The 25,311-nt window shown below is 50.8% G+C and overlaps 1 protein-coding gene across 1 annotated transcript; it reads right to left on the bottom strand.

Annotated features, from left to right (window-relative positions):
• Nucleotides 1-682: 682 nt before the first annotated feature.
• On the bottom strand, nucleotides 683-25,311 carry C12H14orf93 (chromosome 12 C14orf93 homolog). The gene is made up of 7 exons (XM_002718074.5): nucleotides 25,207-25,311; nucleotides 11,089-12,118; nucleotides 8,865-9,185; nucleotides 3,183-3,244; nucleotides 2,844-2,947; nucleotides 2,077-2,189; nucleotides 683-1,431 (listed from the first exon to the last, which is right to left on the bottom strand). The coding sequence occupies exons 2-7, from the start codon at nucleotides 11,686-11,688 to the stop codon at nucleotides 1,012-1,014; spliced, it is 1,620 nt and encodes a 539-aa protein (XP_002718120.2). The 5' UTR covers nucleotides 11,689-12,118; nucleotides 25,207-25,311; the 3' UTR covers nucleotides 683-1,011.

Here is a 25,311-nt window from a genome sequence, read left to right as displayed (position 1 = left end):
ACAGCAGGCTGGCTACGCCTGCTGTATACTGCATCGCACACTGCCCGCTCCCACTGTCACCCTTAGCACAGTTCATTGTCTATACCACTGCTGCTTCCTGAGCAGACGAAACCTCTAGTCATCATCTAACCTTATCAATAGCATATCCATAGCACCCTGCAAGGTACCTGACGCCTGCTAGGCAATCTGTGTTTGTTGTATGAATGAATGAATAAATCCGTTTCTACAACCCAATGCATTCAAAATGTCTGCATGTGTGCACACACACACTTTCCCCCAAAATACAGTTTGTGTGAAAAGACTAGGAAATGGCTACAAATCTGTGTCGTTGGCTTGGTCACACAGTGGAGAAGTGCTGGGCAGACATAGAAACTCTTTAAGCCTTAATTTCATCATCTGTAAGATGGTAATAATAAAATCTTCCTTATATAATTTGATAAATGATGGCTATTATATCTAGATCCCAGTTCCCAAATCGTGATGGAACTCATGGTCTGTTGCTCAGAATCATCAAGCCTGCAACTGAGACGGGCCACCAGGTGGCAGTGTGACCCAGGACTGCTCCTGGCTTCCTCTGCAGAGCCCAAGCAGCAGTCACAGGCAAGCAGGAGGTACAACCAGGGCTGCTTCGCCAGAGCTTTGGGTGAAACCCAAGTGGGAAAAACAGACTCAGAGACAGGAGCATATGTCAAGAAGGCTTCATGTTTCTTACACCCAGCCTCCTCCTCTTCTCCTCCCAGGCTCCTCCGAGGCACCTTTTGTGCTTAGGAATAAGCATTTTCTGGCTTGCCATTCCCAGTGTGGGGAGGGCTCCCCTTCTACATCAGTCCTTTTATCTTGTCTGAGCGCCCAGTTTCCACTCCCAGTGGAGACTGTGTTGTGAAGAGAGACGACTGGCTTTCTCGGGCTGCAGGGGATACCCCACTGCTGTGGGAAGCCCCCCCCCCCCCCCCAGCTGCCCGTTTCCGGGACATGGGGAATAGAAGCCAGAGTCATTCCAGGCTACGGATTTCACTCATCCTTTTCTACTTTGATTTCAATGAACGAGTTCAAGTCAGGACAGCAGGTTTTGTGGGGTTGGTCAAAAGATGGGGAGACGGGTCCATTCTCCTCCCCTCCCTCATCTTCCTCCTCCTGGAAATTAGGGTTGTAGAGTTCTGGTGGGAGGAGCTGCACTTCAGCAGAGGGCAGTCTGTCTGAGGGCGGCCCATACACGCGGTTGGCCTTGGTGCCGTGCTTGGAGTTAGCGTCCAGGTGGTAGCAGAGTTCTGTGAGGCGCCGGGCCCGGAAGCGGGGCGGGCGGGCCACCCAGACCCCTGGCTCATTAAGACTGTCCTCCTCATCTGACATCAGCTCTTCCGTCACATCCTTCCACAAGCGTTGGTCCTCGGGGCTGAAATGCCTCATGATGCTGGATCGGTTGGCGAAAAGCTAAGGGAGGAGCCCCGGGCAGGGGGGAGGAAGAGCAAGGGACTGGGGGTTAGACTGGGATACACGGTGCGGCTGGGGAGCTAGGCTGGGTGCAGCTGCCTAAGGGAAGCCAGTGCCTAAGTCACATCTATTTTTTTTTTTTTTACTTTTTTTTTTTTGACAGGCAGAGTGGACAGTGAGAGAGAGAGACAGAGAGAAAGGTCTTCCTTTGCCGTTGGTTCACCCTCCAATGGCCGCCGCGGTCGGTGCGCTGCGGCCAGCGCACCGCGCTGATCCGATGGCAGGAGCCAGGAGCCAGGTGCTTTTCCTGGTCTCCCATGGGGTGCAGGGCCCAAGGACTTGGGCCATCCTCCACTGCACTCCCTGGCCATAGCAGAGAGCTGGCCTGGAAGAGGGGCAACCGGGACAGAATCCGGCGCCCCGACCGGGACTAGAACCTGGTGTGCCGGCGCCGGAGGATTAGCCTAGTGAGCCGCGGCGCCGGCCCTAAGTCACATCTAGAACTGGCTCACCCTCCTCGTCTTCTCTCGGCCCGTATCCCCGGCTCTCCCCCCTCGTCTCAGATGCCATGGCCTCTGGCCCTTCCTGCTGTGGCTTATGAGGGTTTAGGGTTCAGCGTCGTGAAAGGAAGGCCCTGAAACCTACCCGGTATCGGCGGCTTCGAAGTTTCTTCTCCTCTTTTTCCTTCAGGCCTTTAAAGGGGTTCAGAGAGTTGCGGTACTCACGCCTCTTAGTGAGGAAGTAGGCCACACAGGCACCTGGCGGGTGGGGACAGGGCACAAGAGCAGGGTCCTCTCAGACAGTGGTCCTCAGCCTGGGAGTCTGCCCTGGCCCCGCTGAGCCGGGGCAGGTGCTGCTCTCTCCACGGGGGCCTTCTCGGCGAACCCGATGGCCTCCATTCTTTCCTCTTTGGTTTCGCCCTCCATCCTCCCGAATCCTGCCCACAGGAACGGGACAACTCCAGCCCTTCTGTGCCCACCTGCCCCATTAAACCCACCCCCACTGCCACTCCGCCGACAGCGGATTACGGCTACTTTCTCAGCGGGAGCTTTGCTAATACATCGGGGATGGCTGCAAATAATAGGAGAGGCTGGGAAAGCGGAAAGCCCAGGATGTAGTATTTAGGGACCAAAGGGCAGGCCTGGCTTCCTTCCGCCCCTTCGGGACACCACCGACTCAAGCCCTGCGTAGACACAATGCACAGAGGTGTTCTAGCCCTTTCCTCCTCCCATTTCATTTCACACTGGGTGTAGGTATAAATTTGAGGTAATTCTGTGAATATACTGTAGGTGAGAAAGATAGCCCCCCAAAATGTTCTTAAACCCACTGTCTTCTAACTCATCTCCATCATGCGTCTCCCCTGGCTGGGAATGGGAAGCAGCGTGGCTGGGCGTTAACTCGCCTTGACTCACCTTTCAGCTCCTTGTCAGTGTAGTTGTGGGGACTGGTCACCAGCTCCTGCTTGAGCTTTTCCAGAAGGAACTTCACTACGGAGATATTCCAAGAGGACTTGATGCTGCCAATGAGAAGAGAGTGAGTAAGGCAGCTGGCTTTTTTTTTTTTTTTTTTTTTTTTTAACAGCCAAGCAGAGATACCCATTGCGGTAAATTCCTCCATGGCCTATGACAGGATGCACAGGACCCGGGCCAGGTGAACCCTCAGCCTGTGGTCGGTCGGACTGCAATGTCTCCCACTACTCCCCCCGCCCTGGCAGAGCCCCTGGTGCTGCTCCTTCCACAAGAGGACCGTACCTTTCAGACCCGTTGAATCGCTTGTCATTGGTTATGTGGTTGTGCACATTGTGAACCAATTTCTAGGGGAAAAAAAAAAAAAAAACCAGAATCAAGCCCAGGATAGATGTTATGGGAAACTCTCCTCAGGTCTCTGGGGAGGAACAGGGGTTACCCCTCTGGGGCTCTCTGCCTGAATCCCCTGGTAGCCCAGGGACCACTTTTGCACATACCATATCTTAGCCAGAGACACTATCCAAGCTGGTATTTCTAATGGGGCTCTGCCCCCCCCCCATTAAACTTGTGTTAAGACTGCATGATCATCCCTAGTCTTACTTCTCCTGAATAATGTGAGCTCTAGAGCAGAGGGCTCAACCATTTCCACGAACACAGCCCTGAAGGCAAGGAGCTGGCAAATATGCAATTTGGGCTCCTGCAAGTAGACATCTCTTCAAGTCTCCTGCTCTTGTATATGTTAAACCTTTCTTCAACATATATCTTTTTATTTTTTAAATATTTGAAAAGCATACAGACAGATCTTCCATCCACCGGTTCATTCTCCAAATGCTCACAACAGCAGGGCTGGGCCAGACTGAAGCCAGAAGCCAGGAACCCAATCACTTGAGCCATCACCTGCTGCCTCCCAGGGTACACATAAGAGGAAGCTGGAACTGAAAGTGGAGCTGGGACTTGAACTCAGGTACTCCAATATGGGATGTGGGTATCCCAAGTGGCATCTTGAGCACTGTACCAAGTGCCCATTCCTGTACTTCTTTCACTATAAAAAGTCTGGGCATCGTGGCACAGCAGAGTCAGTTGCCACTTGTGATGCCAGCATCCCATATGGGTGCTGGTTCAAGTCCCAGCTGCTCACTTCCAATCCTGCTCCCTGCTTGTGCTCTTGGGAAAGCAGTGGAAGGTGGCCCACGTGTTTGGGCCCTGCCACCTATGTAGAAGACCAGAATGGGGTTCCTAGCTCCTGGCTTTGCCTCAAGGCTCAGCTCAGGCCATGGTACCTATGTGGAAGTGAACCAGTGGAGGGTAGACTGATTTCTGTCTTTCCCTCTCTCTATAACTCTGCCTTTAAAATAAATAAATATCCTTAAATACATATGTAAAATGTTCCAAAATCCTCTAGTAAAATGGATAACCCAACAAAGTGACCCCAGGTTTGCCCATGGCTTTCCATATACCTTTGCACATCCCAGGGGTATACACCATGACCTGAAAAACATGTCTAAAATAACAGAAATGTGACTTGGAAAGGATCTTGGAGACCATTTCACTCAACCTCACTTTCACATCTTTTTTTTTTTTTTTTTTTTTTGGACAGGTAGAGTTCGAGAGAGAGAGACAGAGAGAAAGGTCTTCCTTCCACTGGTTCACCCCCCAAATGGCCGCTATGGCCAGCGCGCTGCACCGATCCAAAGCCAGGAGCCAGGTGCTTCCTCCTGGTCTCCTATGCTGGTACAGGGCCCAAGCACTTGGGCCATCCTCCACTGCCTTCCCGGGCCACAGCAGAGAGCTGGACTGGAAGAGGAGCAACCGGGACAGAACCGGCGCCCCAACCTGGACTAGAACCCGGAGTACCAGCGCTGCACGCGGAGGATTAGCCAAGTGAGCTGCGGCGCCAGCTGCTTTCACATCATAAAACAGGCTGTTTTTCAGTGTTGCCCATACACATCTTGTATCATTGACCTTCCCTAATTATTTTTTTTCTCAAGTGGCAGAGAGTGAGCGAGGTCTCCCATCCTCTGCGTCACTCCCCAAACACCCACAACAGCCTAGGGGTAGAGCTGGGGACTGGGCTTTGCCAGGTCTCCCATGTGGCTGGCGGAACCCATCTGTGCTAGCCATGGCCACTGCTCCCCAGGGCACACATCAGCAGGAAGCTGGAGTCAAGAGCAGGGAATCAAATCCAAGCATCTGATATGGGATGAGGGCATCACAGCACCTGGGCAAACACCTGCCCCTAATTGTTGAAAAGTTTTGCCTCACTTGATCCAAAATCTGACCCCAGTTTGTACAGAATCGCACCTGAGACATCTAAAGCTGGCTTCCAGGTCCTCCCCAACTGCTCCCTCATCTGGTCTACACACCCCACGTCTGTCAGCCTCCTCGAGGTTTGCTGACGGGCTCCTTCTCAAGCCCGAGGCTCTCTGGTTTGCCAGGGTCCCTGTTACAGCATGGTACCTGGAGCTGATCTGACGCACCAGCTGAGGTCTGGCCGATGTAGCGTTCCTTCCCTGAGCACATCTCTGCACTGCCACTGCCATGGGTGGACTCCAAGGGGTGCGACCTTTCCTCGGTAGCCTCACCCCCACTCTCAAGGTCAAGGGGTTCATGCTGTAACTTGCTTTTGAACTTTAATGCAGGGTATTTACATTTCTTCCTACTACATTTAGTTTTGTTGTTTCTGATTATATTTTTATCCTTCTACTGCTAAGGGTGACTGGCCAGACCAACTTAAGAAAGTACTACAGGGCTGGGGCCGGCGCTGTGGTATAGTGGTAAAGCCACTGCCTGTAGTGCCAGCATCTCATATGGGCACCAGTTTGAGTCCTGGCTGCTCTACTTCCAATCCAGCTCTCCTCTATGGCCTGAGAAAGCAGTAGAAGATGGCCCAAGTCCTTGGGACCCTGCACCACTTAGGAGACCCAGAAGAAGCTCCTGGCTTTGGATCAGCCCAGCTCCAGCCATTGTGGCAATTGAGGAGTGAACCAGCAGATGGACGACCTCTCTTTCTCTGCCTCTGCCTCTGCCTCTCTGTGACTGCCGTTCAAATATTTAAATAAATCTTAAGGGGCCGGCACTGTGGCCTAGTGGGTAAAGCTGTGGCCTACAGTGTCAGCATCCCAGATGGGCACCAGTTCGAGTCCTGGCTGCTCCACTTGCCATCCAGCTCTCTACTATGGCCTGGGAAAGCAGTGGAAGATGGCCCAAGTCCTTAGGCCCCTGCACCCATGGGGGAGACCCAGAAAAAGCTCCTGGTTCTTAGCTTCGGATCGGCACAGCTCCTGCTGTTGCATCCGATTGGGGAGTGAACCAGCGGATGGAAGACCTCTTTCTCTTTCTCTCTCTCTCTGCCTCTCCTTCTCTCTGTGTGTGTAACTCTTTCATTAAATAAATAAATCTTTGGAAAAAGAAAGAAAAAGATTTAAAAATTTAAAAAATCTTAAAAAAAAGGTACTACAAATTCTTTGTGGCCAGGGTCTCCCCTCTATGAAGAGAACTGTTACTGTACTAGCTTCATAGTTGACATAGTTATTTTATCTCTTAGAGTTTCAAACTTAAGAGATCACAAAGAAAAAGATGAATGCTTCAGCAAAAATTTGGGACAGTTTCAGATAAAAAAAGAAGCAGGTGGGTGTTGTAGCACAGTGGGTTCAGCCACTGCTTCAGACACCCACATCCCATATTGGAGTGCCTGTTCAAGTCCTGGCTACACTGCTTCTGATCCAGCTACCTGCTCATGAATCCTGGGAAGCAACAGATGATGGCTCAGGCCCTTGGGCCCCTGCCACCCATGGGGGAGACCTGGATAGAGTTCTGGGCTCTTGGCTTCAGCCTGGCCTACCCCTGGCTGTTGTGAGCTTTGGGGGATAAGCCAGCAGGTGGAAGAGCTCTCTTTCTCTCTATTGTCTGCCTTTCAAGCAGATAAAAATACATAAACATTTTAAAAAGAAGAAGGAAAAAGGGAGTCACATAGCTTCCAATTCAAGTGGCTTGGAAGAGATCAGCTGATAGAAATCCAACCAGGCTTGAAGTGGAAAAGGAAAATACTCTAGACAGTAAGTGTTGTGACGGGGAAGGCCGCTGCAGGCTCACCTGCCTCTGGACTGAGCTAAAAATAAACCTCCTTCCCAGAGGATGGCTGGGGTCTGCAGCATTCCAAGGAATTAAGAGTTCAGCCTTGGTTCTCCAGGGCCACGGGGTCCCTGGCGGCAGCACGCAGGAAGCCTGGCAGACTGGCGAGATCCGCTCTGACGCCTTCCCAGAGCTAAAGACCTACAGTGAGGGTCTGCAGCTCCCCCTCCCCGCCTAAACCCACAGCCTGGCACAATCACACCTTAAAGCTCCCTCTGCGGGGGGCAGCAAACCCCCTGGCCTGGTCCCCTAGCTCCTGTGCCATGAGTGTGTGCTGAGCCCTCCTAGCGTGCTGGCGGGGGGGGGGGGGGGGGGGGGGGCAGAAGCCAGGCCTCAACTGTGCCTCTCCCTGGAAGCCGTAGGCAGGAGCAGCAAGGTGCTGAGAAAAACCTGGACTTTACATAAATCCTAAGTGTCACATTTGCTTATGAATGAAACCCTTAGAGATTTGGGGGAATCTCTAGGAATGTATTTGTGGGTACATGGCTCCATTTCTACTACTGACAGCCAGAGGGGGCCCTCTTGGTCCCAAATCCGTGACAGAGAAGCTACACTCATCCCCTGCTCTCGAAAAGTGAGATGTCCCTGACTGTAATCAAAATCTGAAATGAGCCCGGAAAACAAGTCAGTGCTGATTATGAATGGGGTCTTTCCAGGGAAAAAGAACCTTAAGGTACAATGACACATCCCATGAAGGGAGAGGAAGGGCTGAATCTCTGAGGAAAAAGAGAAGGAAGAAGGAAATAATACAAATAAAGGAAGTATAAATGGCAAGCAGCGTTTCTCAAGGCACTGGGAGCAATGGGCTGTGTACTTGGATGGGATTTAGGGTGCATGTGGGTGGTGACGTCCACTCCCAACCAGGACTCCCAGTCACTTCACTTCCCATCAGCCATTAACCAGGCTGACTGTGGGCAACATGAACAGCAAGTGAACATTAACCACATGGCCAAAGAGCATCCCCACAGTTACTAGGAAGGAGCTCTGGGGTACACAGTTGATCCAGAAGACTGTGGTCACCCTGGGAGGTTTCTCAGCTTCTGCACTGTGGACTTTCTGGAGACTTCTTTGCTATGGGGGTAGGGTGGGGGAAGGGGCTGTCGCATGCATGGGAAGCTGCTGAGCAGAGTTCCTGGCCTCTGCCTACTAGAAGTCCACAGCTTTCTCCTTCCCTTCCCAACCCGCCGGCTCCTTGCAGACACCAGAAGTATCTCCAGATGTCCCCTGGGGGCCAAATCAGCCCCAGGTGCAGAACTCCTGGCCTAAATGATTTCCCAGTTGGGGTCAGCCTCCAGGCCCCGGGCTCCCGGCTCAGCAGTGTTTGGAGGGCTCCCAGCCACAATGAGCAGTTTTCCCACATAACTGATTCAGGCCAGCGCCGGCCCTGTCAAGAGCTCATGGACTGGCTAGGACCTCCAATCCTGTTTAATAGAGTGGAGTGCCTCTCACGGGCTTGAGACCATCTCAAGACAGCTTGGCCTTTCCCCCATGGGGCCCTCTGCCCCAAACCCCACACACCGGCTAAATTTGTAGGCAGTCCCAGTACCACCTTTTGGTGATCAATCAGCTGAATCCCTTAAAGATTATCCCATCAAAATGATTAGAGCCCTGGGGTGTGTGTGTGGGGTGGGGGGAGATGATACAATTCCTTGTTCTTTAGGAGGAAGATATAATTTTATCTGGAAAATGTCTAGGCAGTCCACTGATAGCAGGGGGACTATCTCTGTAGGGCTGCAAATGACCCATCTCCTCGTCCCTCCCACGCCAGTGGCATTCAGGATCTCGTGCATCCAACACGGAGGCTTAAGGAAAAGGATAGAAATAAGGCTCACTCACAGAGAGTACCAGATCCCGCTTGCGCCTGGAGTTCTTCTGCCCGCTCCCCCGTGTCCTGCACGGGGAAGCAGTGAACCCTAGGGAGTGTCTCAGCTCCCCAGTGCTCCCAGGGCCTGGCTCCTCCAAGGCACCATCCAAGGCAGCTGCAGCGCTGAGCACGTCCTCGGGGCGGGGCGGTGGCAGCTTGCTTCCGTTTTCTGGCCCTGTCTCTGAGGCTGCCCGCTGGAGAGCCAGTTGGGTGGCTGGGGAGAGTTGCTTGGCATAAGCAGGGACAAGCACCCGCTGTACTGCACCCTCAGAGGCCACGTAGTCATCCACCAGCTGAGAACACACAGAACAACACGTTAGCCAGCCAGGCTTAGGGACTGTTGGGCCGCCACCATTCTCTGGCCAGAACGAGTGAACAGAGTGGAAAGGCGGGGAGTGGGGAGGAGGGGTGCCCAGCACAGTCTTTACTGGCCCGCTTCTCCAGGACCCTCGTGGGGCAGCTGGGCAAACATTTCTTGCGTGCACACGAGCTCAGGGCTGGGCAAACACTTCTTGCATGTACAGAGCCCAGGGGGGTTGTTCCCCAGGGTCTCCCACAAGGACAAGGCATGTTTCGGGCTCTGTGGGTGGTCCTCGATTGCGGGCTCCTGGCTGTGGATGCCCCTAGGCAAGTGTTTGATCTAAAAGGGACAGGGGAGGAGGTGATGACAAGAAAGGGAAGCTAAGTGAAAGGAGGAGAAGAAAATAAAGCGGGAACAATGACTGAGGGGAGAAGGGAGAGACACAAGCAAGGCAGGGGGGCGGTAAAGCCGGGGCTCCCCTGAGAGGCAGGCACAGGCAGCGCCCTCCCCACCGTCCATTCCCTTCCCGGGGCCAACCTGAGCCCTGCTCTGGCTCCTGCCCCGGCCACATCCAACTGTCACAGCCCTGACAACCCCAACTGCAGGTGCCCTCACTCAAGGACATCCAGGACAAGGAAAGGAGGGAGGGGCACAGGGAGAGAGAGAGAGAAGAAAGGAGGGGAGATTTCTGCAGCCAAGAAAACAAAACGGTGAAAGTGGGGGAGAAAAAACACCGCGTGCACACAGAGAGAAGCGGGGGAGGAGGTGGAGATTTATAGACCTGTGAGCTGCTTTCTGTGCTGTGAAATCTAATTCCATCCTGTCGGCTTGGAAGGCGGCCCTGCCTCAAGAACCCAAGCTCCGGGCCACGCCTGGCCTGCTAGCCCACAGACAGTGGGCCCAGACCACTGTGAGTCCCGAGCACACAGATGTGGGTGTGTGGCAGCGGCCACTGCCCATGTGGCTGTGCCTTCGGGAGCGCAGTGGCCAGTGGCCTCCCTCCACTGGGGCGAGAGTGGCGGGAGTGATTCATCTCATCCAGCAGATGGGCTGGGAGTTCTGTCTCAAGCCCCTTCACTCATCAGGGCGGCTCTCAGCCCTGCTGCAGGGGAGCAGGAGGTGAGAAAGGGCAGAGAGGGCTGACAGCCTAACCCTTCTGCCATCTCGCGGCTCTAGGATCTCTGCGCTGGCTCCATCTCCTCGCGGCGCTTCCCCACGTGACCTTCTGCGGGTCTCCCGGCACACTGGGGCCTGGAGTAGGGAGAGCTGGACAGCACAGGGCATGGCTGTCTTCTGCTAGCAAATCCCAGCGCTTGCTCTTTTCTCATCCCTCTTCCTCTGTCGCCGTTAACTCTCAACTGCCCACTGCGTTGCGGCACGCTGTTCCCTTCCTCGCCCCTCCACGTGGCTTCGCTCTCTTCCAGGCCTCCTGTTTGCACTTTCTCAGTTCTGCCTGCCTCCTTCCCTCTGCGTACCGGCTATTGTCTGTATCCTTGTCCTCTCCCCCTCACCTTCCCTTCCTCTGCCTCTCTCCTGTCTACACTCCCATCTCGCTCGCTCTCTCTGCTGAATTCCTCCTGGCAAGCAGAGGGCCGTGATCAAATATGAATGAGCCGTCTGTGCATGGCAGGCATTCTCGCCAGGAGAGGCAGGGCCCGAAGAGCAGCTGAGCCAGCTGCGGAGGAGAAGGTGCCATGCGGAGCTCTTGAGAGGGAGCGGAGGCCACCTCGTCACCACCATTAAAAAGGACCCCCTGCCAAGGCGGCTGCAGGACCGCCAACTAGCCAGAAGGCACAAGCGCGCGCCTAAGGAAGCTCTCAGGATGGAAGGAAAGCAGAGAGGAAGCAGAGCGAGAAAGGCCCGGCCTGGTGCTCAGGAGTGGCCACCATACTCACAGGGCTGAGCAGTGGGGGGCCCTCCCCGGAGGCCAGGGCGCAGCCAGGGAGCCGCAGGTCTCTCTGCGGGCCCGGAAAGCCCAGAGGCCCGGGCCCCACGGCGGAGGCTGCTCCCAGCTGCCGCAGCTCCTCGATCACCACTTGTACGCCGCTGCCCACGCTGTCACACTCCTCTTCCACGGCAGACAGGGCCTTGCAGGCCTCCCCAGGGCTCTCCTTGAGAGGCCCCGTCTCCTGGGCTGGGGAGCTGTGCGTCCGGCCTTCGCTGTCTTCCTCGGGGGCGGGCACTTTGCTTTGCCTGAGCTCTCCCACTTCCTCCTGGAGACGTTTTAGCAGCTCGTTGTTGGCCCTGGCAAGCCCCAGGGCGGCCTCGGCCAGGCCCACGGCCTTGTCCACCCGCTGGTAGATGATATGCAGGAGCTGCTCGGAGCTCTGCACGGCCAGGCCGTGCCCAGTCACCGTGATGGGGGTGCTGGGCGGAGGATTGCCCCCCTGAGAGCCTGTGCCGCCTCCGCCAGTCTCGCTTTTACAGGCACAGCAGCAGCATCTGGCCTCGCTGCCACTGGGAGGGGAGAAGAGAATGGTGGCGCTGAAGGACATGGCGACAGGTGCAGTGCCCGCGCGCTCACACCGGGGGGCCTCTGCCAAGGATGTCTCTAGTCCACAGGCCTCAAGAGGCCGGTGAGACGCACACACTGGCCGCTTGTGCGTCACTCTCCTTTCTCATAGAGGGTGGTCAGAGGAGCCCGGGGCCCAGGCCGTGGGTGCTGTGGAGACGCATGCATGCCAGGGCGCAGCACACAGGCCATGGCTGCCCCTCATGGCCTGCGGAGGGGACGGATTCCTTCTTGTATTTGCAGATGCTGTGCTTCCCGGCTGCCACACTCAGCCTTTACCGCGATGCCTCCAGGGGCCTTGCTGATGAGCACACCGTCAGAGGGCAGAAGGTGGTCTCGCTGCACCCACGCATGGCACCCCCCGTGCCGTACCCTACAGGACAGACTGGGGACCCAAAAGGATCCACTGGCATCTGGAAAGATTAGGAGATTAAGGAAGCAAATGAAGATCTGTCTCCCCCCTCCTCCCTTTCACCAGCCTCACTGTAATAACAGCACTGCCCTTGATGGCTGTGACATCGTTCCCGAAGGCTCCGCACAGGTATCTCATCTGCCCGGCAGCACTTAGGAGCACGTATTACCCCCGGTCCAGAGAAGCCACATGCATCGAGGGGATATGTCTCTTTCAAGGTCAGGGAAGACAGCAGAATCCCGTTATTGCTACTTTCAATCTAGTGTTGGATTTTTTCTTCTTAACCGATACCACTTCTTGTTGACATAAAGAATCATGATTGCAACCTTCTCTATAATTTTCATACAGATGCATTCGGAGGCTCCTAAATAAGGAATGCAGCCCTCCGCGTGCCACTGGCCGACGTCTCACTGTTATGTCATTAATGCTTTGGGGTGGGGGTGGGGAACTGAGCTGGGGTGACCCAGGATGCCACAGCTTCTTGCCGTCACGGCCCCTGCCAAGGAGACCAGTGGTCCCGAATCCTCCGGCCATCAGCCCAGAGCATTCAGCTCTGGCCCTCCCATCTCTACAGCTGCACAGCAGCATCTACGCTGCCGAGGGCTGCACGGGGCCCACAGGATCAGCTCCTAAAAGAAGTCAGAGTGGCAGTGAGGAGCCAAGCTGCTGTGCTCTGCTGTTGTGGGCGTGAGGCAACTCAACCACTCCAGGGGGGAAAGAAAACAAACAAAGGAGCAGGCTTTCATTTCATAAATATTGTCATTTGCTGATACTTGATTATGCAAAAAAGAACAAAACCTCAAGTATGCTTACAATTTCCCCAAGACACAGTCCTATCTTACACTCTAAATTATATCATAACGTCACAATTAAAAGGAGAGGAGGAGGTTAGGAGAAAGTTCTATAACATCGAGGCTTTTGGTTTTTTCTTTTTTTCTTTTGAATCAGCAATCTCATTTCAGAAATAGGCAATATCGATGCCTCTGAGGTACTAAAACATAAATCTGACAATGCATTTTAATTACACTTGGTTATTAAAGAATAGTCTTTAATTTGCTCTTTTCACCCTTCATATCGAAGAAATGGCTTTTCTCTGCCAGATATTCACTTCTTGTAAGAACCTAACGCAAACCATTTACAACTTTGCTGTCATTCGAGTCACTGGGAGGCATAGCTAAACCTGAAACTAAAGGTTAAACCAAATTAAAACTAAAGGTTAAGGGAAAGCACTGAGCGATTCTATGTCAATTTACATGGATGGATCATTTATGTATTCTTTTCTTTCCTAAATAAAGGCCTAGACTGCTCCCAAAGCATTTTTTTTTAATTATTATTATTTGAAAGGCAAAGAAACAGGAGAGAAAAATACCTCCAACAGCCACAGCAGGGGGCCAGTCAGGAGCCCAGAACTCAATCCAGGGTGAATCAATCGAGTCTCCCACGTGGGTGGCAGGGACCAAGTAGCTGAGCCATCAACACTGCCTCCCAGGATGTGCATTAGGAGAAACTAGGAGAGTGAAGCCAAGATGTGAACCTAGGCATTCCGATACGGAACGTGGGCAGGCCAGGCAACCTTGATCACAGTGCCAAATATCTCCCCCAGTTTGTATGTATGTATGTATTTATTTATTTTTATTTTACTTTAAGCTAACACCACACAAGTTTAGTCTGAAACATAGGTGCCGGGAAAAGAAGAAAGTTGTATTTGGGAGCCCGCGTGTGGCGTAGCAGGCTAAGCCTCTGCCAGCAGTGCCGGCATCCCATATGGGTGCCAGTTTGGGTCCCAGATTGCTCTACTTGCAATCCAGCTCCCTAATGGCCTAGGAAAACAGTGGAAGAGGGTCCAAGTGCTTGGGCCTCTGCACCCACATGGGAGACCCAGGAAGAAGCTCCTGGCTGTTTGTCCCAGATCAGCCCAGCTCTGGCCACTGCAGCCATTTGGGGAGTGAAGTTCTCTTTTTCTCCCTCTCTATGTCTCCCTCTCTATGTCTATAACTCTGCCTCTCAAACAAATAAATATTTTTAAAAAGTTATATTTGGTGATAGTACATATTGGGTACACACACTTGCCAACTGATTCGGTATTTATCAAATCAGAAATTATGATGCAGGGCTGGAATTGCGGCACAGCAGGTTAAGCCGCTGCCTACAATGCTGGCATCCCGTGTCAGAGCACCAGTTTGAGTCCCGGCTGTTCTGCTTCCAATCCAGTTTCCTGCTAATGTGCCTGCAAAGGCAGCAGAAGATGGCCCATGTAATTGGGGCTCTGCCACCCATGTAGGAGCCCCAGATGGAGTTCTGGGCTTGTGGCTTCAACCTGGTCCAGCCCAAGCCATTGTGACTACTTGAGGACTGAACCAGTAGATAGAAGATTTCTCTCTCTCCCTTTAACTCTGCCTTTCAAATAAATAAATAAATATTTAAAAAAATTAGGATGCATCATGTTGAGACGCTGCATAGGTTACCTAACCCCTTCCTGGCATCAAAGTGACAACTGCTATATTCTTAGTCTTCTTTTTTTCTTTTTTATTTTTATTTTAAAGATTTATCTTTTTATTTATTTGAAGGAGTTATAAAGAGAGGAGGATAGACAGAGATCTTACATCTGCTGGTTCACTCCCCAGATGGCTGGAATGGCCAGGACTGGATCAGGCCAAAGCCAGGAGCCAGGAGCTTCCTCTGGGTCTCCCATGTGGATGCAGGGGCCCAGGCACTTGGGCCACCTTCCACTGCTTTCCCAGGTGCATTAGCAGGGAGCTGGATCGGAAGTGGAGGCAGCTGGGACTCGATTCAGCACCTGGATGGGATGCCGGCGAAGCAGGCAGAGGCTTAACCTGCTACTCCACACAACGGCCCCTCGGACTCCTTTCTGAAATAGCACTGAAATGGAGGTGAAAACAAGAAAGGACTTTCGGTCTGGCTGCATCATTTATGAGCTGTGTGAACTTGAGCACATGATTTCACTTTCCTGAGTCCTAGTTTTCTCAGCTCTGCCTACCTGGGGTGTTTCCGTGAAGATTTCAATCACATGTGCAAGGCACCCACAGACTGGCACGCAGTCCGTGCTCCACACACAGCAGCTGGGGCTATGCTCATGCCCTGACCTTTGTGTCTCACCCAGGACACCCATAATCTTCAATACAATGCAATGGCTAAAAATAGAACTGGTGGAAACTGGCCCCTAAATTTAATACCACATTTCTAAGAAACAATAAATTCAACTCACCAAGAAAGCATTTAGATGGGCCAGTGTTTTGGTGCAGCAGGTTAAGCCGCCGACCGTAACACAGGCATCCTATGTGAGCCTCTGTTGCAGTACTGGTTGGCTGCTCCACTTCCGATCCAGCTCCCTGCTGATGTGCCTGGGAAAGCAGTGGAGGATGGCCCGGGTATTTTGGGCACTTGGCACCCACGTAAGAGACTCAGGTGGAGTTCCAGGCTCCTGGCTTCGGCCTGGCCCAAAGTAGCCCATTGCAACTACTTGGGGAGTGAATCAGCAAATAGAAGCTCACTCTGTGTGTGTGTGTGTGTGTGTGTGTGTGTGTGTGTAACTCTGCTTTCCAAATAAGTAAATCTCAAGAAAAGAAGCATACATTTACTGATATATAGCCTTCTGTGATATTAGCAAGGTAATTGAGAAAAAGAGTATTTGTAACTTATTTACTATCATGGCTTGACCTTAGACTAAGGATAATAGTTAACTGCAATTTTTTATGCAAAATGTATTTTCCTATTGTGAGTCCACTGTGGTGCTTAGTATCTTTTCTGCTTGTCTACTTTGCATATCACCACATTACGTCCATTCTGTATTGTCACATTCAGAGCAACAGGTATACAAACCTGTCCATAAAAGCCTGGCCAAGTACAGTATAGCACAGTGGGCATTCAAATAGCTCTCGGTTTCCATGGACACTATTGCTGACTTAATTCCGCTGACTTAATTCTGCTGCCTCCAACTACAGTCCCCCACCTCACTGCTAAGACACGGAAAGAAATTGGGGTCAGCAAGTAATAAAGGAGTATTTCACATTCTATTTACTAACCAGATAACAATTTAAATGCTGGGGAGGTGATTACAAACAAAGCACTCATTTCATTAGCGGGATACATCTCCATTAGAGAAGGCAAGCAAATGAAAAGGGAAAGAGAAGTGTTTCCAAAAACCCTCCGCCGAAGGATGAATCCACAGAATGGACTCCACCGACGAGGCACACAAATCAAGGGACCAAGTCTTCGCAGGCAAGGAGCTTTCAGGGTACTTGAAAATGGGAATGTCTACGGACCATGGAGTGTCCCAGAGTTAGCCTACCGAAAGCAAAAAGCAAAACACACACAGACTGAGAAATTCCTGAGGAATCAGTTCAAATAATGAAAAGATCAAAGGGTAAAATCACACGAGTGCAACAAGGAGTTCTAACAGCAGGAAAATGTGCAGCTGAGCCTTGAGCAAGGTAGGGAGGAAGGGGTAGGGTGCTAACGCGTTCTGGAGAGAACACAACAACCACCACAGGCCTTAAAGGCGCGCGTGAGGCGTGGGAGAGAGGGGCTTACACGGTAAGAGGACCTGGAAATCACGGACTGGAAGCTCGCAGGAGGCTGTTTGACTCAGGAGTGAGTTGATGAGAATGGGGGTTGTGGACGCAAAAGTTCAACCCCTGGGGGAAGAGCTGACATGTCTTTACTTAACAAATGTTGGTAGGAGAGGAGGGGTTTGTATGTGAAGATACTGGTTAAAGACTTCAAGCGTTTAAACCTGGGTGGGGTGGGGTGGGGCTGGCACCGTGGCAGAGCGGGTAAAGCCGCCGCCTGCAGTGCCAGCATCCCATATGGGTGCTGGTTCGAATCCCAGCTGCTCTACTTCCAATCTGGCTCTCTGCTATGGCCTGGGAAAGCAGCAGAAGATGGCCCAAGTCCTTGGGCCCCTGTACCTGCATGGAAGACCTTTCTCTTTCTCTCTGCCTCTCCTCTCTCTGTGTAAGTCTTTCAAATAAATAAATAAATCTTTAAAAAAATAACCTGGGTGGGCATTTGGCACACTAGTGAAGACGCCACTCGGGATGCCCACATCCCACAGCAGGTGCCTGAGTTCCAGTTTCAGCTCTGCTCCGGATTCCAGCTTCCTGCTGATGCACACCCTGGGAGGCAGTGAAAGCTTGAGTAGTTGGGTCCCTGCCACCCACGTGGGCAACCTGATTTCAGTTCCCTGCTCTCCTGCCATTTAGGGACTGAATTAAGGGATGAGAGCTCTCTCTCTCTCTCTGCCTCTCAAAGACTAAACTAAATAAATGTTAAAGAAGATCGCAACCTGAGGTCACATACACAAGCCTTCACCACTGAATAACAGGTATGAGGCAGCTGAGAGGAAGCCCCCGTATGCTATAAAAGATGTGCATTTATTTAATATGTTAAATTTCAGGAGCCAGACTTTGGCGTGGTAGGTAAAGCCGCTGCCAGAGAGGCTAGCATCCTATACAGGCACCAGTTTAACTCCCAGCTGCTCTACTACCCATCCAGCTCCCTGTTAATGTGCCTGGGAAATTAGTGGAGGACGGCCCAAGTGCTTGGGCCCCTGCACCCATGTGGGAGACCCAGAACCAGCTCCTGGCTCCTTGGCTTCCCAGCCCTCGCTGTTGTAGACATTTGGGGAGTGAACCAGAGGGTAGAAGATCTCTCTCTTTCTCTCTCTCTCTTTGTAACTCTGCCTTTCAAATAAATAAAACAAATCTTTTAAAAAAAAATTCAGGGGTGGGAATTTGGCATAGCAGTTAAGATGGCTTGAGAGACTTGCTTTTTACATCAGCACGCCTGGATTTGAGTCTGGCTCTGTTTCAGATTCAGCGTCCAGCTAACGTGCACCCTGGGAAGCAGTAGGTGATGGCCCAAGTACTTGGGTCCCTGCCACCCACATGGGAGATCTGGATTGGCTTTAGCTTGGTCCAGCCCCAGCTGTTGTGAGCAGTTGGGGAATAAACCAGCAGATGGAAGATTTCTCTCTGTGATTTGTGTCTGTGTGTCTCTGCTTTTCAAATAAATGAAAATCAATAAATATACATTAATATACTGAGGTGAGCACTGTGGCACAGAAGGTTAAGCTGTTGCTTGGGATGCCTGCAACCCACATCTGAGTGTCTGGGATAAAGTTCTGCCTCCACTTCTGATCCAGCTCCCCAATAGCGGATCTGGGAAGCAGCAGACGATGGCTCAAGTACTTGGGTCCCTGTCGCCCATGCAGGATACCCAGATGGAGCTCCTGGCTCCTGGCTTCAGCCTAGTCCAGTACTGGCTATTGTGGATATTTGGAGATTGAATGAGAGGATAGAAGTCTGTCTGTCTCTCTCTTTCAAATAAATACATAAATTTTATCTTAAAAGATCAATTTCAACAGATAGCAACATCTTTAAGTGTAACATTTTGAAAACAACTGAACAGGACTGAAAAACACAAATGGTAGGAAGGTCAGAGCTGAAATGCAGGTTTGGTGCCCTTAGCAGGGGGATTATGGTTGAAACTGGGAGGCTGAGTGAGCGAGTGTAAAGGGAGATCAACAGCCAAGGACAGTGCCTTATGCCAATCCCACGAAGAGGCTTCCCTTAAAGAGAAACTTGAGAAAGAATGGTCAGTGAGGTGGGAGCAAAACAGTCTATGGGATCCAAAGTAGAGAAAATGTCAAGAAAGTGAATCTAGGGGCCGGCGCCGTGGCTCACTTGGCTAATCCTCCACCTGCGGCACTGGCACCTCAGGTTCTAGTCCCGGTTGGGGCGCCAGATTCTGTCCCAGTTGCTCCTCTTCCAGTCCAGCTCTCTGCTGTGGCCCGGGAGTGCAGTGGAGGATGGCCCAAGTGCTTGGGCCCTGCACCCCATGGGAGACCAGGATAAGTACCTGGCTCCTGGCTTCGAATTGGTGCAGTACACCGGCCATGGTGGCCATTTCGGGGGTGAACCAATGGAAGGAAAAGGAAAACCTTTCTCTCTCTCTCTGTCTCTCTCTAACTCTACCTGTCAAATAAGTAAAAAAAAAAAAAAAAAAAAAAAAAAAAAAAAAAGTGGGAAGTGCAGCAGGGTGGTTAAGGAAGATGAAAATTAAAGAAATACATTTTACTTGTCTATGATGACCAGAGAGGAGTGACACCACTCAGCAGATGAAAGAGCAATCAGATGGCAACAAAATGAAAGCAAGACTCAAAGCTTTCTGCAGGTTAACTTTGAAAGGAAGGAGGGACTGGGACCGGCACTGTGGCTTAGTGGGTAAAGACACCGCCTTCAGTGCCAGCATCCCATATGGGTGCCGGTTCAAGTCCTGGCTGTTCCACTTCCGATCCAGCTCTCTGCTGTGGTCTGGGAGAGCAGTACAAGATAGCCCAAGTCCTTGAGCCCCTGTACTGACTTGGGAGACCTGGAAGAAGCTCCTGGCTCCTGGCTCCTGGCTTCAAACTGGCATAGCTCTGGCCATTGCAGCCAGTTGGGGAGTGAACCAGCAGATGGAAGACCTCTCTCTCCCTCTCTCTCTCTGCCTCTCCTTCCCTCTCTGTGTAACTCTGACTTTCAAAGAAATAAATAAGGGAGGGAGGGAGGAAGGGAGGGAGGGAGGAGGAAATAGTAAGGAAGTTGAAAGAGGCTTTAGGAGTTAAAGTATTTCCAAGACACAGAAAGCATGTGTGTGTGTGTGTGTGTATCCTGTATATATACAGAAAGGAAAAAGGCTAGTGTAAAAGTAAAGAGAGAAGACATTAGGAAAGGATTTAAGTTTTCTTCCTTAAGGGTCCTTCGGCTGTGAGAAAGAAGGGCAAGCTCCTCACTCCGAGTTCCCTCAGAGATGGAAAATGACTCCAGGAGGGCAAACTTCACTGGGCATACAGAAGAGTCAGTTGTTGTCACAGGGATGCTTTTTACTATAGAGACAGATTTTTTTTCTCAGGATGCAGAATTCAAATTGATAAAATAACTTTACGGTAGACATGACTGCATTATCTGTTGCCACAACCTGTTGAGTTCCTTTTTAATGCTCTAGACCAAACATAATTACTCTCACTTTTTTCTACATTAGCTGAAGGTTCTCTAGCCCACTGAACCCTGCCGATGTTATGAACACACCTAGACTTTATTCTGGTACTTTTATTCTCAAATATATATCGGCCGGCGCCGTGGCTCAATAGGCTAATCCTCCGCCTTGCGGCGCTGGCACACCGGGTTCTAGTCCCGGTCGGAGCACTGGATTCTGTCCCGGTTGCCCCTCTTCCAGGCCAGCTCTCTGCTATGGCCCGGGAAGGCAGTGGAGGATGGCCCAAGTCCTTGGGCCCTGCACCCGCATGGGAGACCAGGAAAAGCACCTGGCTCCTGGCTTCGGATCAGCACAGTGCGCCGGCCACTGGAGGGTGAACCAACGGCAAAAAGGAAGACCTTTCTCTCTCTCACTGTCCACTCCGCCTGTCAAAAATAAAAATAAAAAAATAAAAAAGAGATTTATTTATAAATATATATATATATATATATATATATATATCTAAGTCACTAATCCATGAAGCAATCAATCCCCAGCATGATTGGCAAAGCAGTGGTTAACACCAGGAAATGATCCAGGCCACGGCGGTATCATTATTATTCTGTATTAAGGCTGTCAACTTTGCCAGTTTCAGATTGCTAGATAATTTAAAGCCAAGAGTTCATATTTCTGTTCAAGAAAGAAAAACTAGTAACAAACTAAGATTGACCATCATAGAATAATACACGTGCCTTTTGTAAAATGCTATCAATCTGTAGGCCTGGGTATTAAGAAAAAAATCTTTAATCTTATGATGAGTTAGTTGCCAAGACAAAATGACAATAGATGTCAGACTCAGTCGTTCATAAAATACATGCCGGAGGTTCATTCATTTCAGTATTGGTCTAATTTTAATACATGTGAAATGAGCCTGAAAATGTACTTTTCAATAATTTTGATATTTTTTCACACACAGTTAGATAAAAAAAGAAAGCTCATCTCCTATAGACAGCTCAGGGTGAGACTGTCCATAAGCTTAACTATCCCTTTCCTCCTGAGTCACATGTATTTTTGTTAGTACTAAATATATCATACTCTTGGCAGTTCCCTTGCTTGCTTTCTCCCCATTCTGAGTTTGAATTTTCTGCACGACTGAGTTCACCTCCAAACTATGAAAAATCAAAGTTTTCTCACTATTTAGTAGATGTGTATGATACGGTATCACTGAGATGATGCATGTTTTATAATGGGCCCTTGACTCATTCAGGGTCAGGCTGGAAATGCACTTCCTTAAATGTGATTACTGAAAGCATGCAATTCATATCATGATATTTATTTTATGAAATAAAAAAGGAAAAAGGCCACTTCAAGCTCCTGCCGTGCCGGTCAGCCCTGCTCTTCCACTTTGGGTGCAAAATGGCCCATCTGTTAGAGTCCTCTCAAAACCTATTTCTATCAGAAATGGGTGCCTTATCACAAATAGAGCAGGTAAGAAAATAGCATAAATAGCACAAAACACTCTTTTCCTACAGTTTGAGTATCTGATCTAAGATCTGTTAAAAAAAATCCAAGACCTCATTTTTAGGGGTAAAAAGACACACAGGATAGAGTGGGGTCTTAAAGAGGGCTCTATGTAATCTGCAAATCCCAAGCATACTCACAGTAGGACGAAGTCATTTTTCATGCACATTTGGTAAAGCACAACTTGGGAAGACAAAAGTTGTGGTTTCAGGGGGCCGGTGTTGCAGCATGGCAGGTAAAGCTGCCGTCCCACATGGGCACCAGTTACTGTTCCGGCTGCTCCACTTCCCTCCCAGCTCCCTGCTAATGGCCTGGGAAAGCAGCTGAAGATGGCCCAAGCGCTTTGGGAGACCCGATGAAGCTCCTGGCTTCAGCTGGCTCGGGCCTGGCCTTTGTGGCCATTTTGGGGAGTGAACCAGAGGACGCAAGATCTTTTTCTCTATATATAACTCTTTCAAATAAAGAAATCTTTAAAAAAAAATTTTTTTTCTGGGTTTCAGGTTTTCCTAGGAAGATGCCTGACATACAGGATTCTTGCTGTATTTCTGGAGACTGAGAAAGCAAAAACCAGCTCCCAGAAGTCTATCCTGTGTCTTGCGGGCCCTGGGTAAATGTTAGTTGATTAAATATTAGTCAAAGATGTCAAGGTGGGCACCGGGGACAGCAGAACCATTTCTGAGGAGACAGCGTGATTTGGCTAGGACAGGCGGCGACGCCCGGGGCGGAGACCCGCAGGGGACCGGGCGACCCCTACTGTGGGCAACCAGACGCCCCGGGGGTCCCACAGAAACGGGGCGATTTCGGGGAGGGAGGCAGAGGCAGAACAGCCCGAAGCGCGGCGGGGTTCTTGCTAAACCGCCGTAGGTGGACTACGTGACCACAGCAGCGCTCGCGGCGGGGCGGGAGCCCCACTTAAACAGCCCTACACGCGTTCCGCCGCGTGTGCCCCTCGCTACGGCGCCCGCTGACTCAGCCGGGCAGAGGCGCGCACGCAGACGAAGGACTCAGCACCGCCTGCCCGTGTACCTGGCCCGCGCACTCACGCGGCGAGACACCGCCCAGCTGGCCCTCTGGCTCCCGCTGATTGGCGGTTGCAGAATGGGCGGGAGCAGGTCTAGGGGATCCTATTGGCTGTAAGTCACAGTCACTCAAAGCAAGGGAGGGGAGGGGCCTCCTCAGGGAGGCACACGACTGTGAGGCTTTTTCAAGGCCGTCAGACGCCATTTTTTGCTTTTTTGTTTACTTGCTTTTGTTCTCTGCCGCTTGCAAAGCTGTGTGTACACGACTATAAATATGATGACCACAGATCCGTTTCATACGTTTGGTGGCGGCCGACTTTTAGTTCCTGCTGGCCAAGGTTACAAATCTTTGAGAGGGCGCTAAAAGTTCCTCCTAAACAACTTTTCATCTCTAGGGGCCCGCGGACTCTCAGGCTAAATGAACAAGAGTTTAGATTGGCTTTGCTTTGGTAAGAAGGCCAAGCCAACTATTGATCTTGGGAGGAATTCTTTCTTAAAAAGAAACTCAGAGCGAGGACGTTGGCTATAGTAAGCCTGGGTTCCAAGATGTAGAAACCCAGTAGCCTAGGAAGCCGGGCACGGGCTGTGTACCCTGGTTTCCTCAGAAGCTGAAAGTACATGACGCAGACAAAAGTCGGAAAGGGGACACCTCCGTCAGAAAGTCCCATCACTCCCATGACTCTACGAGAAGAGACCAGAGCTCAAAGAAACGCAAGACTCAACTTGTGGGATCCAGAGAGGAGCCAGGACTTATTCGCACTGATCTGACTAGCATTGCTAGGGAATTAAATACACACACAGACACACACAAAACCTCACTCGGTAAGGTAAGCAACCCAGAGGCCCCATACAGGGCCACTTTATGATAAATCTCCAGACCTTGTACAAGTAATTTTACTGCAGTTCTTATTGGGGTGTCTTACACACTGGAGGAATGAGAATGCACTAGGCCCCTGCAGAGAATCTGCTGTAATGAAACTGCGGTCCTCCAGGAGATCCTTTTTCATCTCCTGATCGCTACTACACTTGTGCCGTTCCAGTGCCTCCCTCCTCACCCCGCAGGCTTCCCAAGCTCTCACTCCAGCCCGCGACACCGACTGGGCTAGAGGTGTTTTCTCTAGGACTCCTATATGGGGGACAAGTGTTTTTTAACAGCAGGAGGGGAGACCAGGGTTCCTACACCAGCAGTCTGCCAAGCCTGTTGTCTAGGGCTCACACTTTTCTCTGTGACTCTCAGACATGGGGAGAAGGGTTTCCATTCCAAAAAATGCAGCCTGAGAACCAAAATGCATTTCGCATGCCTCCGGTTACTTGCCTTTGCCTCTCCTGGCCTCCTCCATCCCACCCCCGCCCTCACCCCATCACCACCAGATAGATTCTGCAAATTGGACTTGACTGGATTTTTCCCCCTGATATTTGGCCAGCTGTGGAGCTTTTCAAACAAATCTTAACCAATGAACGACCATTTTGTCAAAAAGCCAAGAGAGAACTTGCCCTTCCGAACACACCAACCAAACCACACAGAAAGGCCCAAATACACACAGCTGTACATTGAAGAACGTGAGACAGTAAAAAGCGAAACCACTTAAGGCAAAACAGTCCCTGAAGACGACCCTGGACCCAGATTCAATAAACTGCCACATGGACTGCATACTCCCTGGCAGTTATCTGGTCCTTCGGAAGAGTAGAGAGATACAGTAAATGCACACAGAATGTAAGTGCTAAGTATACTAAGCTCTACTTTGCATAAGAAATCCTGTTTTGATCACATTTGGGAACACAACAGAAAAAAAAATTCACATCCTAGGGGCTACTTTGCAGACACAAAACCAAAAGTAATCCTTTGGAAAATAAAATGACATATATACACATACCATACATATACACAAAGAATAAACCGCAAGATAAATCTCTGTGAAATCGTTTTGCAGTAAACACACACACACACACACACACAGAAATGGCCTCATGAAAATGTGTGTGCAAAACACACAGTAAGAAGGGCTTTCCTCCCTCCCCAGGGAAATGAGTGTCCCCATTATAACCTCCCAATATTTTTAACCTATTGGCCTTGGACAGTTGCCACGTCCAAGCCACTTGGTTTTGGTTCTGGGGGCGGGTGTGTAAAACGCACGAAAACAGCTTTGTGAGGGAGCCTCAAATCTCTCTGCTGCCTCCAACGATGCCCGTGGTAGAAATTTACATGATCCCTTCAGCCCGCTTAAAAAAAAAAAAAAAAAAAGAAAAGAAATCTACACTTCCCCAGCGGCTCGATTCTTAAAATCCCTCAACCACAAAAATTTACCAGTCCTTAAAATGTGATAACAAAAAGGAAAAAGCTATCAATTTGGCTGGAAGCAGTTGTACACGGCCATCCTGCTTCGCAACTTCTTGGTATATTCAAAACCTCGACCAGGAAAAAGAAAGAGGAAGAGAGACAGCAGAAGAAATGGGGGAAAGAGCACCCCCGGCGCAACACTTTCCTCACCCCAGCACTGCCACAGATCTCTATTTTTAAAAATTTTTGAAAACGCACACAAGATTAAGGAGAAAAAAAATGGAAAAAGGATACCCGAAGGTCGTTTGGCTCTTTGTATTCGTGTGTGTGCAAAAAGGAGGACTCGCGGAGCCCGAGCCGGCAAGCCCCGCCCCTCCCGGACGCCCGCCCGGATTGGCC

This window comes from Oryctolagus cuniculus, chromosome 12 (genome assembly GCF_964237555.1).
Source record: "Oryctolagus cuniculus chromosome 12, mOryCun1.1, whole genome shotgun sequence".
Classification (NCBI taxonomy): domain Eukaryota; kingdom Metazoa; phylum Chordata; class Mammalia; order Lagomorpha; family Leporidae; genus Oryctolagus; species Oryctolagus cuniculus.
This window is presented reverse-complemented; position numbering and strand designations above follow the sequence as displayed.